This window comes from Leucoraja erinacea, chromosome 10 (assembly GCF_028641065.1).
Source record: "Leucoraja erinacea ecotype New England chromosome 10, Leri_hhj_1, whole genome shotgun sequence".
NCBI lineage: Eukaryota > Metazoa > Chordata > Chondrichthyes > Rajiformes > Rajidae > Leucoraja > Leucoraja erinaceus.
In genome coordinates, this window is record NC_073386.1 from 57,654,948 (window position 1) to 57,667,788 (window position 12,841).

General features: G+C 47.4%; 1 protein-coding gene across 3 annotated transcripts in view; it reads right to left on the reverse strand.

Moving 5' to 3' along the window:
* The window catches only part of LOC129701273 (procollagen galactosyltransferase 2-like), a 248,648-nt gene that overhangs the window by 118,358 nt on the left and 117,449 nt on the right, over nucleotides 1–12,841 (reverse strand). For 2 of the 3 annotated variants that reach the window (XM_055642428.1, XM_055642426.1), the window contains exons 5-6: nucleotides 7,471–7,675; nucleotides 1,493–1,612 (exon numbers count right to left, since the gene is read on the reverse strand). The exons of the other annotated variant lie outside the window; for it this stretch is intronic. In XM_055642428.1, coding sequence (XP_055498403.1) covers nucleotides 1,493–1,612; nucleotides 7,471–7,675 — 325 coding nt within the window. The remainder of the gene's footprint in view (nucleotides 1–1,492; nucleotides 1,613–7,470; nucleotides 7,676–12,841) is intronic. 3 annotated transcript variants of the gene reach the window in all.

Here is a 12,841-nt window from a genome sequence, read left to right on the forward strand (position 1 = left end):
CACGAGAATTCTCGCTACTCTCCGTGGCGGCTTCATTCTGGTCGCCGCTAATTTCACAACACGTTGAAAAATTCACAGCGACCATAATGAGGCCGCGACTAGTTCCCATAATGCGGGAACTCCTCACGACCACGAAGGCGACTCCCCGGCAACCACCCGCGAACATGTGGTGACCGCATAGTCTCCTGCAGTCGCCTAAAAAGTCGCCAAAGTGGGACAGGCCCGTTAATTTCTTTTAGTTTAGTTTTGAGATACACCGAGCCCACTTTGGCCCACCGAGCATGCACCAACCAGCAATTCCTCTACACTAACACTATTCTACACACACTAGGGACAATTTACAATCTTTACCAAAACCAATTAACCTACAAACATGTACGTCTTTGGAGTGTGGGAGGAAACCGAAGATCTCGGAAAAAACCCACACCGTCTTGGGGAGAACGTACAAACTCCATACAGACAGCACCCATAGACGGGATTGAACCCGGGTATCTGGCACTGTGAAGCAGCAACTCTACTGCTGCGCCACCGTGCCACCCCCATGCTGAATCTCCTGGTGAGTTGGCATCGCTGGTGAGGCTGGCATTTCTTGCAATGTGCTGATCTATACTGAGGGTGGCACGGTGGTGCAGCTTGTAGAGCTGCTGTATCAATTTTGTTCAGTTCGACATACTCCTGCATGGCCCATGTATAGTGTTAATTGCACACACAGACCACAATTTCACAGGCATCTCCTATACAATCATAATACATTGCAAGCTCTCACAGGTTTTACCAGAATGTTGCCTGGATTAGAAGGTCCTAGCCAGAAGGAGAGGTTGGACAGACTTGGATTGTTTTCTCCCAAATGTCAGTGATTGACGGGATTGGTGCGGCACGGTGGCGCAGTGGTAGAATTGCTGCCTCACAGTCCCGAAGACCCGGGTTCGATCCTGACTACGGGTGCTTGTCTGTACGGAGTTTGCACGTTCTCCCTGTGACCGCGTGGGATATGGATCACACACAGGCAGAGGAGATTATGTTTCACTTGGCATAACATTCAGCATGGACATTGTGAGCTGAAGGGCCTGTTCCTCCTGGTCTATTAAAAAAAAGAATCAGTGCTGAAGTAACTCAGCAGATCAGGCAGCATCTTTGGAGAACATGGATAGGTGACGTTTTGGGTCGGGACCCTTCTCCAGACTAATCTGAAGCGTCCCAACCCGAAACGTCACCTATCCGTGTTCTCCAGAGATGCTGCCTGACCCGCTGAGTTACTCCAGCACTCTGTGAAACGTCACCTATCCATGTTCTCCACAGATGCTGCCTGACCCGTTGAGTTACTCCAGCACTCTGTGTATATTCAGATCTCCTTGCTTCACTGTTATTGCTGTTCTCTGCCTCATTGTTAGGTCCCGACTGCATCTAACAAGCAACCTTACGTTAGACTATGAGTTTGGAAAGTGGGGGAGAGTTTTCAGGCTGTCTTGTCTATGTTACTTGACAAACTCACTCATCCTCTCCAGCAGAAGGTGCACAAAGCTTTCAACATCCTCTTCTAACGTCTGTTCTGCCTTCAGGGGTACCGGTAGAGAGCCATAGTGTTCCTTGTTGCATACGTGCATCTGGATGCCTAGAATAGGAGAGAGGACAATATTTAAAATAATTAAAATAATAATAATAAAATAATAACAACAACAATAACAATAACAACAATAACAACAATAATAATAGTAATAATAATACTAACAACAAAATAATAGTAATGCTAGTAATAATAATAACATAATAATAATAATAGTATAATAATAACAATAATAATATAACAACAATAATAACAAAAACAACTATAAAATAATAACAACACCAATAATACTACTAATAACAATTGCCATAACAATTACACAGCATATATTCAATGTGAACATGACCTATTTATAAATAAGAATATCCTGTCCCCGGGTAATTGCAAGTTAAGTTTAGGATTTTTTCTGGAGTTATAACATGGAGACAGGCCATTCGGCCCAACTTGTCCATCATGCCCCAGCTGCATGTACCATCTGCCTGCATGTGGCCCACACCGCTCAAAAACTGTCCTATCCATGTACCTGTCTATATGTTTATTAACATATAGTCCCAGCCTTGGCCGCCTCCTCTGGCAGCTTGGTCCATACACCCATCACCCATTGTGTGAAAACGTTACCCCTCAAGTTCCTAGTAAATCTTTTCCTCTTCACCTTAAACCTATGGCCTCTGGTTCTTGATTCCCTCATTCTGAGCAAAAGACTACAAATATGTGAGAGGCAACTATATCACTCCAACGGTGGTGGTGTATGGAATGAGCTACCAGAGGAGGTAGTTGAGGCAGGGACTATAGCAGCATTTAAAAGACACTTGGACAGGTACATGGATAGGAAAGGTTTGGGCCAAATGGGACGAGCTTGGATGGGGCAACTTGGTGGCATGGCCGAGTTTGGGTGAAGGGCATGTTTCTGTGCTGTTTGACTCTATGACTCCACGAGATCATCGTTCCAGGAGGATAGACACAAAATGCTGGAGTAACTCAGCAGGACAGCTCAGGACAACTCAGGCAGCATCTCTGGAGTGAAGAAATGGGTGACGTTTCAGGTCGAGTCCCTTGTTCAGACTGATTTTCCAGGAAGATGTTGGAGTAGAGAGCATCTTTGAGTGAGGAGAACAAACTCACAATAATACTTCACGTGAGCCACCAGATCTTCCCTGGAACGGCGAATCCAAAGCTCATTGTGGGCGGGACTAGGAGGGAGCTGGGAGAGGAGAGGAGAGGAGAGGAGAGGAGAGGAGAGGAGAGGAGAGGAGAGAGAGGAGAGGAGAGGAGAGACGTCAGTTCAGGGGAACTGCTCCAGTACATCAGACTGGACTGTGGACTTTGAATAATGGCAAGAAAAATAGACAATAGGGACCAGGACAGATCCTCTGAGATGTGTACCCCGAGGAATTTGTAGTTGGAGACGCGCTCCACCTCAGTCCCGTTTATGTGGATGGGGGCATGTCTGCAGTTGTATAAGACGTTGGTGAGACCGCATTTAGAATATTGTGTTCAGCTCTGGGCACCATGTTATAGGAAAGATATTGTCAAGCTGGAAAGGGTATAGATAAGATTTACAAGGATGTTGCCAGGACTAGAGGGTGTGAGCTATAGGGAGAGGTTGAGTAGGCTAGGTCTCTATTCCATGGAGCACAGGAGGATGAGGGGTGATCTTATAGAGGTGTACAAAATCATGAGAGGAATAGATCGGGTAGATGCACAGAGTCTCTTGCCCAGAGTAGGGGAATCGAGGACCAGAGGACATAGGTTTAAGGTGAAGGGAAAAAGATTTAATAGGAAGCTGAGGGGTAACTTTTTCACACAAAGGGTGGTGGGTGTATGGAACAAGCTGCCAGAGGAGGTAGTTGAGGCTGGGACTATCCCATCATTTAAGAAACAGTTAGACAGGTACATGGATAGGACAGGTTTAGATGGATATGGGCCAAATGTAGGCAGGTGGGACTAGTGTAGATGGGACATGTTGTGTGGGCAAGTGGGTGAAAGGCCTGTTTCCACGCTGTATCACTCTATGACTCTATGAGTGTAGTACAGTTTAGTTTAGTGTCATGTATACCGAGGTACAGTGAAAAGCATCTGTTGCGTGCTAACCAGTCAGCAGAAAGACAATACATGATTACAATTGATCCATTTACAGTGTACAGATACTGTACATAGACAATAGACAATAGGTGCAGGAGGAGGCCATTCGGCCCTTCAAGCCAGCGCCGCCATTCAATGTGATCGTGGCTGATCATCCACAATCAGTACCCCGTTCCTGCCTTCTCTCCATATCCCCTGATAAAGGAATAACGTTCAGTGCAAGGTAAAGCCAGCAAAGTCTGAACAAGGTCAGTCCGAAGGTCACCAATGTGGTAGATAGTAGTTTAGCTCTCTGGTTGTGGTAGGATGGTTCCGTTAGTTATCTGTTCATGATTACAAGAACAGCATCCCTCTGTGATAAATTCAAATTAAAGACAGCCAACACAATTCCACCAAGTAAATTCTTTATGACCTCTGATTGTTTCCATGTCACCATCTATTCCCAGGGGCAGAGTGATTTCCTTTGGTACCCCATGAAGATGTAAGCATTAACAAGTCAATAATTACCCAGGGACCACAATCCAAGCCACCACGTCATGATCTAATGAAGAACTGCTGTTGGCAATGGATTGATGATTTTGGTTCTTAGGCATTTACTTCCTTTATTAATCTTGTGGGAATGGACTTTGCGTAACTTTAACGCTGTTTGTGCAGCAAGGGACTGCAGATGCTGGTTTACACCGAAGAGAGACACAAAATGCTGGAGTAACTCAGCGGGACAGGCAGCATCTCTGGAGAGAAGGAATGGGTGATGTTTAGTGCAAGGTAATCATAGTTATAGTAAGAAATGTTGCTGTTGGAGTGGAGATTTAAGAGTGTTGAGCGATGGTAATATGAGTTTGTAGATTTGCGTCTGTGGCCAGCATTAAAATAGTCGCCTGGGTCGGGCACCATCTTGGAAGCCTTGCAGGTACATAGTCCCTTGAAAGTGCCATCACAGTTAGATAGGGCGGTCAAGAAGGCTTTCGGCTCATTGGCCTTCATCAGTCAGAGTACAGAGTGTAGAAGTTGGGAGGCCATGTTACAGGTGTACAAGAAACTGGTCAGGCCACATTTAGAGTATTGTGTTCAGTTTTGGTCTCTCTTCGTCTCAAACTCCCCAGGCACTTGGTTCCACTCCAGACTGATCTCACTATCCTCCATGCCCTTCTCCTCAGTGAATACTGAAGCTAATTGCTCATCCTTGCAGCAGTTCCTGAGCCACATAGAGAATCCATCAGTAGATAGAAGGTTGGCAGAGATGTGGCCTGACTTGTGGGACACCAGTTAGCTTTTTATACATCCTGGGGATGATTGGGTTATCATATGAGGAGCGTTTGATGGCTCTGGGCCGGCACTCGCTGGAGTTTAGAAGGATGAGGGGGAATCTCATTGAAACTTACAGAATAGTGAAAGGCCTGGATTGAGTGGATGCAGAAAGGACATTTCCACTAGTGGGAGAGTCTAGGACCAGAGGGCACGGCCACAGAATGAAAGGACCTACCTTTGGAAAGGAGATGAGGAGGAATATCATTAGCCTGGAGGTGGTGAAACTGTGGAATTCATTGCCACAGACGGCTGTGGAGGCCGTCAATGGATATTTTTAAAGTGGAGATAGACAGGTTCTTGATTAGTATGGGTGTCAAAGGTTACAGAGAGAAGGCAGGCGAATGGGGTTGAGAAGGAAGGATAGGCCAGCCATGATTGAAGGGTGGAGTAGACTAGATGGGCCAAATGGCCTAATTCTGCTCCTATGATTTATGAAGTTAAGCTATGTGGAATATGCGCAATGGACCAGTCAGTACTGTTTCCGATGGAGATGGAGAGTTCAGAAGATGTATTACAGGCAATAACCTCTTTCATTGCTTTTCCTGCATCCAAACTATGCCTAGAACTTGAATTATTTACTAGATTATTAGCTCTAATGAGGTTATTTCTTGGAGGGATTTATCACAGGAACATCCTGCCTCTCCTTTCCCATTGTTAATTTTTTATTTTGCACGTTTTCACAAGAAATGAGGAAATAACTATTTCTCCTCTCGGGAGGGTCACAGCAGTGTCCGAGAGATTGGTCGCCATTTCCAAGAGATTCATGAGCAGAAGGGAGATGAGAGCTGGATCACCTTCAGACGGCAGCTCATAGGTACCTGGGCGGCACTGTAGCGCAGCGGTAGAGTTGCTGCCTCACAGCGCCAGAGACCCGGGTTCAGTCCTGACTACGGGTGCTGTCTGTGCAGAGTTTGTACATTCTCCCCGTGACCTGCGTGGAATTTCTCCGAGATCTTCAGTTCCCTCCCACACTCCATTGACTTACAGGTTTGTAGATTAATTGGCTTGGTATTAAATTTTTTTTTTAAATTGTCTCTAGTGTGTGTAGGATAGTGTTAATGTGCGGGGTGCGCTGCGGACTCAGTGGGCCGAAGGGCCTGTTTCTGCACTGTATCTCGAAACTAAACTAAATACAACTACCTCCAAATGTATACCTGCAGATTCAGAGGCACTTTGTTCCCAGCTGCAATCAGGTGACTCCAACGATCTTTCACCGACTAGAGAGCGGCCCTGACCTCTCATCTACCTGATTGGAGTCCTTTGGACTATCCTTAATCAGACTTCACTGGACTTTCTCTCGCACTGAACGTTATTCCCTTTATCCTGTATCTGTACACTGTGGACGGGTTGATTGTAATCACGTGCAGATGCTGGTTTATACTGAAGATAGTCACAAATTGGTGGTGTAACTCAACGGATCAGCAAGCATTGCTGGAGCAAGGTAATAGGGGTCGTTTGGAGTTGAGAGCTTTCTAGTCGAGTTGAGACTGAGAGGGAAACTAGGCGTATGTATCATCTTTTTGCTGAATGGATAGCATGCAACATAAAAGCTTTTCAGTGTACAATCAATCACAATCAGAATTATACATTATTAGCCAAGTGTGTTTTGCAACATACGAGGAATTTCATTTGCGATCCAGCTCCTGCATCAGGGGGATGTCAACTCCCCCGCACCGGGCGATCGAACACCACGGTCGAGCCTCTGCGTTCATCGGAGCACCCGACTAACCTCTCCCAGGACTGCGAGCTGTTGATGGTAAGTCCGCAGGCCGTGGTTGGAGCGATGTTGGAGCGATCCCAGGCAAGGGCTCCGATATTAAGTCCATGCCCTGCGGTGGGGCCTAAAGCCAGTCCGAGGAGGCCTCCAGCTCCATCGATGATAGGCCGCAAAGTGACCGGAGGCGCGATCCAGAAACATTGCGTCTCCAGCAAGGTGAGAAACTGAAAAAAAAAGTTCCTCCCACCCCCACCCCCACTCCCCCCACCCACATAAAACAAACCGGAGAACATTTACACAAACATTTAACACGTACAATTTTTTTTTTTTAAAGATGAAAAAACAGACTGTTGGCGGGGCTGCTAATGGTTTGGTGCCCCTGCTGGGCGGTACATGTGGCAATAAACTAAACTATTTAGCTTACAGATACAGCGTAGAAACAGCCCTTCGGTCCATCGAGTCTGCGACGACCAGCGATCCCCATACACTAACACTATCCTACACACGAGGGACAATTTACAATGTTACCAAAGCCAATTAGCCCACAAACCTGCACGTCATTGGAGTGTGGGAGGAAACCAGAGCACCCAGAGAAAACCCACGCCGTTTAAGAAAGTCAAGAGAGAGACACACAAGAGTGTTTTATTGTCATATGTCCCAGATAGAACAATGAAATTCTTATGGGGAGAAGGTACAAACTCCATACGGACAGCACCCGTAGTCAGGATTGAACCCGGGTCTCTGGCGCTGTAAGGCATCAACTCTACCGCTGCGCTGCCTACAAACTGGAAACAATTACCTGCCATTTTGGTGGAAAATGAGAAGGCGATGATGTCATCGAAAGCCCAGGTGTAGTCTGGATGCGGGGGGAAGAAGGCGAGGCTTTTGGTCGCCTCCCTGCGCAGGTCGATGAGGAATGTCGAGTGCACCATGGGAACGGGAAAACAACCCAAACGCTTCCACTCACGGATGGGAACATAATCCGGGGTCCGCTTGTAGTAACCCTAGGCGGAAACAGAAAGCAGCAATGAAGTGACACCGTGAACACCACTGTGTAGGAAGGAACTGCAGATGCTGGTTTACACTGACCATAGACACAAAGTGCTGGAGTAACTCAGCGGGACGGGCAGCATCTCTGGAGAAAAGGAATGGGTGACGTCTCGGGTCGAGACCCTTCCTCAGACAGACTCAGTCTCACGAAGGGTCTCGACCTGAAACGTCACCTATTCCTTCTCTCCAAAGGAACTGCAGATGCTGGTTTACAATGAAGATAGGCACAAAATGCTGGAGTAACTCAGCGGATTCGGCAGCATCTGTGGAGAACATGGATAGATGAAGTTTCACAAGAGTGCTGGAGTAACTCAGCGGGTCAGGCAGCATCTGTGGAGAACATGGATAGGGGATGTTTCAGGTCTAGACCAGTCTGATAAAGGGTCTCGATCTGAATGTCATCTATTCCTTTTCTCCAGTGAAGTTGCCTAACCCTTCGAGTTGCTCCAGCATTTTGTGTCTATCTTCAGTATAAACCAGCATCTGCAGTTCCTTCCTACACACTAGATGTATTGATGATTGGTTCATGAACTGAAAGATGCTGCATTAGAACTGGGCAGAAAGATCCTGGATTAGAGGTATCTACTACAAGGCGAGGTTGGACAGACCTGGATTGTTTTCTCCGGAACGTCAGAGATTGAGGTCGGACCAGGTAGAAATATATAAAATTATGAGAGGCATAGTTTAGTTTAATTTAGTGATACAGCGTGGAAACAGGCCCTTCGGCCCACCGAGTCCGTGCCGACCAGCGATCCCCACACATTAACATACTAAGGCCAATTCACATTTATACCAAGCCAATTAATCAACAAACATGTGGAGTACATCGGCGAGACCAAGCGGAGGTTGGGCGATCGTTTCGCCGAACACCTCCGCTCGGTCCGCAATAACCAACCTGACCTCCCGGTGGCTCAGCACTTCAACTCCCCCTCCCACTCCGTCACCGACCTCTCTGTCCTGGGTCTCCTCCATGGCCAGAGCGAGCAACACCGGAAATAGGAGGAACAGCACCAGCAGGGGAGTCTGCATCCTGGGGGCATGAACATTGAATTCTCCCAATTTTGTTAGCCCTTGCTATCTCCTCCCCTTCCTCAGCCCTCGAGCAGTCTCCTCCCATTCCCCAGTCTTCGGGCTCCTCCTCCTCCTTTTTCCTTTCTTCCCCCCGACCCCCCCCCCCCCCCCCCCCCCCCCCCCCCCACCCCCCATCAGTCTGAAGAAGGGTTTTGGCCTGAAACGTTGCCTATTTCCTTCGCTCCATAGATGCTGTTGCACGTGCTGAGTTTCTCCAGCATTTTTGTGTACAATCAACAAACATGTACGTCTTTGGAGTGTTGGAGGACACAGAAGATCTTGGAGAATCGGCCCATGCAGTCCAGGGGCGAACGTGCAAACTCTGTACTGACAGCCCCCATAGCCGGGCTCAAACTGGGGTCTCTGGCGCTGTAAGCGCTGTAAGTCAGTAACTCTATCACTGGTCCACTGTGGGAGGTGTGGATTGGTGCTTCGGAGTGGCGGCGCGGCTCCGGCTGCAGCGGCTCACCGGCAGTCCCGTTTGTTTTGTGTTTTTTATGTTGTTTATTTTGTTTTGGTTAGTCTAGTTTTTGGTTTTTAGTTTGTGCTTTTGGGGGGAGTTGAAACTGGGTTTGCAGTCTCTCCCTGCGGGAGAATGCGACCTTTTTGTCGTATTCCCCTTCTCTGCCACCGTCTGCGCTGAGACCCAATGGAGCTGACGACCTCGAGGCTCCGGAGGCAGAGACCGTCTAGACTCGCCCTGAGCTCGCTCCCGTGAGGGTGGTCCGGCTCGGGGCTGGAACAGTGCTCCCGTGAGGGCGGCTGAGCTCGGGGCTGGAACAGTGCTCCCGTGAGGGTGGTCCGGCTCAGGGCTGGAACAGTGCTCCCGTGAGGGTGGTCCGGCTCGGGGCTGGAACAGTGCTCCCGTGAGGGCGGCTGAGCTCGGGGCTGGAACAGTGCTCCCGTGAGGGTGGTCCGGCTCAGGGCTGGAACAGTGCTCCCGTGAGGGTGGTCCGGCTCGGGGCTGGAACAGTGCTCCCGTGAGGGCGGCCGAGCTCGGGGAGGTGCGGCGCACGCAGCCCGGGGAAGAAGCAACGCCCATGTCGGGGCAGCCCAGCCCGAGGCTGAAGTCGACAGATACTCACGTGAGGGTGGCTGGGACGGTGTTCTGGCGGTGGTGGCCTGAGTCCGGGGTTCGGCCGCGGGCCAGCGTCTGCGTCTGCAGGACTGGTGGGCAGCAGCTTCAACCACCCCGGGCCGCGGTGTTTGAGCCGCAGGACTGATTTATAACATCGCCCGGTGGGGTATCGCCCCAGCGCAGAGGGAGAAGAGGAGGGAAGAGACTGCAGACCTAAGACTTTTGCCTCCATCACAGTGAGGAGATGCTGGGTGGACTCACTGTGGTGGATGTTAATATGTGTTTATTGTTGTTTTATTGTATTGTATTATATGTATGACTGCTGCAATTTCGTTCAGACTTTGGTCTGAATGACAATAAAAGGCTATCTATCTATCTAAGAAGGGTCTAACCCTGAAACGTCACCTATCCCTTCTATCCAGAGATGCAGCCTGTCCCGCTGAGTTACTCCACCATTTTGTGCCTATCTTTGGTGAAAGGTAATGGCTCCCAGGCACAGTACAATAATAAAACTCCTATTTTGTTCAGTTTAGTTTGGTTTAGTTTAGAGACGCAGCAATGGAAACAGGCTCTTTGTCCCACCAAGTCCACGCAGACCATCGATCAACCACTCGCACTAGTTCTGTGTTATCCCACTTTCTCATCCACTCCCTTCACACTAGGGGCAATTTACAGAGGGCCAATGATGCCCCTGACCCACAGAGTATTTTTAAGGCGACTACAGGCGACTAGGCTGTTGCCACATGGTCGCCGGGGGGTCGCCTGTATGGTCGCGAGTCGTCTCCTCAGTTGGCCAAAGAGTCGTAGCGTTTTTCTAGTCGCAGCTGGATTTTGGACAATAGACAATAGGTGCAGGAGTAGGCCATTCGGCCCTTCGAAATGTTCAAAGCTTTTCTGGCGTCAAGACAGTTGGCTTGACGCCAATGAGCATAGCTTGACTTCTCCCAATGTAGGTGCTGTCGTGTTATCGCCAGGTTAACGTTAGGTTATCGCCGGTGCTGATCGGTATTTTATTGTTGTTAAAGTAATGATTCAAATTCAAATTTTATGCCGAAGAGGGGGTCCAGTCGCCAGTTTTTCAGTGACCTGCTACGACTATGACAGTCGCCTAAAAATAGCCTAAGTGGGACAGGCCCAATAACCTACAAACCTGCACGTCTTTGGGATATGGGAGGAAAGTGAAATGATCGGAGGAGACCCATGTCCTACAACAAAGGATAGGGGCATGTTGGGAACCGTTGTTACAGAGGAGACGTGTTTGTTGTAACCTGTTGTCAACAACTGTAAACGATCAAAGGATATTAAATATGGGGTGGGTCTGAAGCACGTGTGGCACGATAGACTTGTTGACAAACAACTCCAATGACGAGCAAAGTCCGATAATACATAGTACTTCCGTATCTGGAAACAGTTGAAATTTAGTCTTAAATGGGGAAACATGTCTCTCCTTCTTCCTATTGCAAATAATCCCTTGTTTAAACCATCTACTTTAGTATGGTGTTTGTTCAATGGAAAAACCTGGGAATTGATACTGTGGGAGACCTCTATAAGAAGGGGACTCTCTCTTCTTCTCAAGAACTACAGGAGAAATATCACTTGAACGCAAACAATTTTTTTAGATACCTTCAAATCCGAGATTATGTGAAAACATATACACAAGATTGTCCTTTTAAGGGTCCAGATATATTAGACGATTGTTTGAATAGACATGCCGATACAAGTAAGTTGATATCTTACATTTATAACACTCTCTTAAATATTGATACCCCACCTTCTGAGATGTATAGGCGAGCATGGGAGGACGAGCTGGGTTTACCCATTTCAAAAGATATATGGGAGGAAAGCCTACTATACATACATTATTGTACTTTAAATGTCAGGCATTGCCTGATACAATTCAAAGTATTGCATAGGTTATACTACTCAAAGACCAAATTGAATAAGATTTTCCCAACTGTCTCCCCTCTCTGTGATAAATGTCACTTCCAAGAAGCCACCCTAACTCATTCTTTTGTATCTTGTATAAAAACACAAAACTTCTGGAGGGGAATATTCAATGCCATCAAAATTCAATTGGAGTCAGATTCAAAGTTAATAATATTAGGAATGTCAGAGGGCTGCTGTAAGTTAATGATTTTCCAAAGACGTTTCCTTGACTACGGTTTAATAACTGCGAAAATATTTAAATTCTGGAAAAAGATGACTGTCCCCACAATGAAGATGTGGATCACAGAAAAAATAAGGCTTGTTTTGGCTGATAAACCAGATCAATTTTCCAAAATATGGTCTCCTTTCATTTAATTTCTTCAACAACAGAATGGTTGAACACAAATTCAAAACCGACGCTAGGGTCGGGTGAGGGGGCGTAGGGAAGGGTCGTGGGACATAGCTCCACTTTTTTTTCACTCCTTTGTTAGTTCTGGGGTTTATACTTCTCTCTTTTTTGTATCATCCTTTTTCCTTTTCAATCTTTCTTTTTTACTTTTTTTCCGATTCACTAATCAGTTTATAAAATGTTAAAACTGAAGCAGCATGAAAATTGTATAATTGTTATGTCGATTACTTTCTCCTTGTACAATTGCTTCTAATAAAATAAACATTAAAAAACCCAACTTCAGTGACTGGAAGGTAGACAAAAGTGCTGGAGAAACTCAGCGGGTGCGGCAGCATCTATGGAGCCGAGGAAATAGGCAACGTTTCAGGCCGAAACCCTTCTTCAGACTTGGGGGGGGGTGGTGAAGAAAGGAAGAGGCGGGGCTGAGGGAGAGCTGAGAAGGGGTGGAGAAAGCAGGGACTACCTGAAATTAGAGAAGTCAATGTTCATACCGCTGGGGTGCAAACTGCCCAAGCAAAATATGAGGTGCTGCTCCTCCAATTTACGGTGGTGCTCACTCTGGCCATGGAGGAGGCCCAGGACAGAAAGGTCGGTGACTGGAATGTCTTTTTTAATGCTGGGATGAACTCTCTTCCT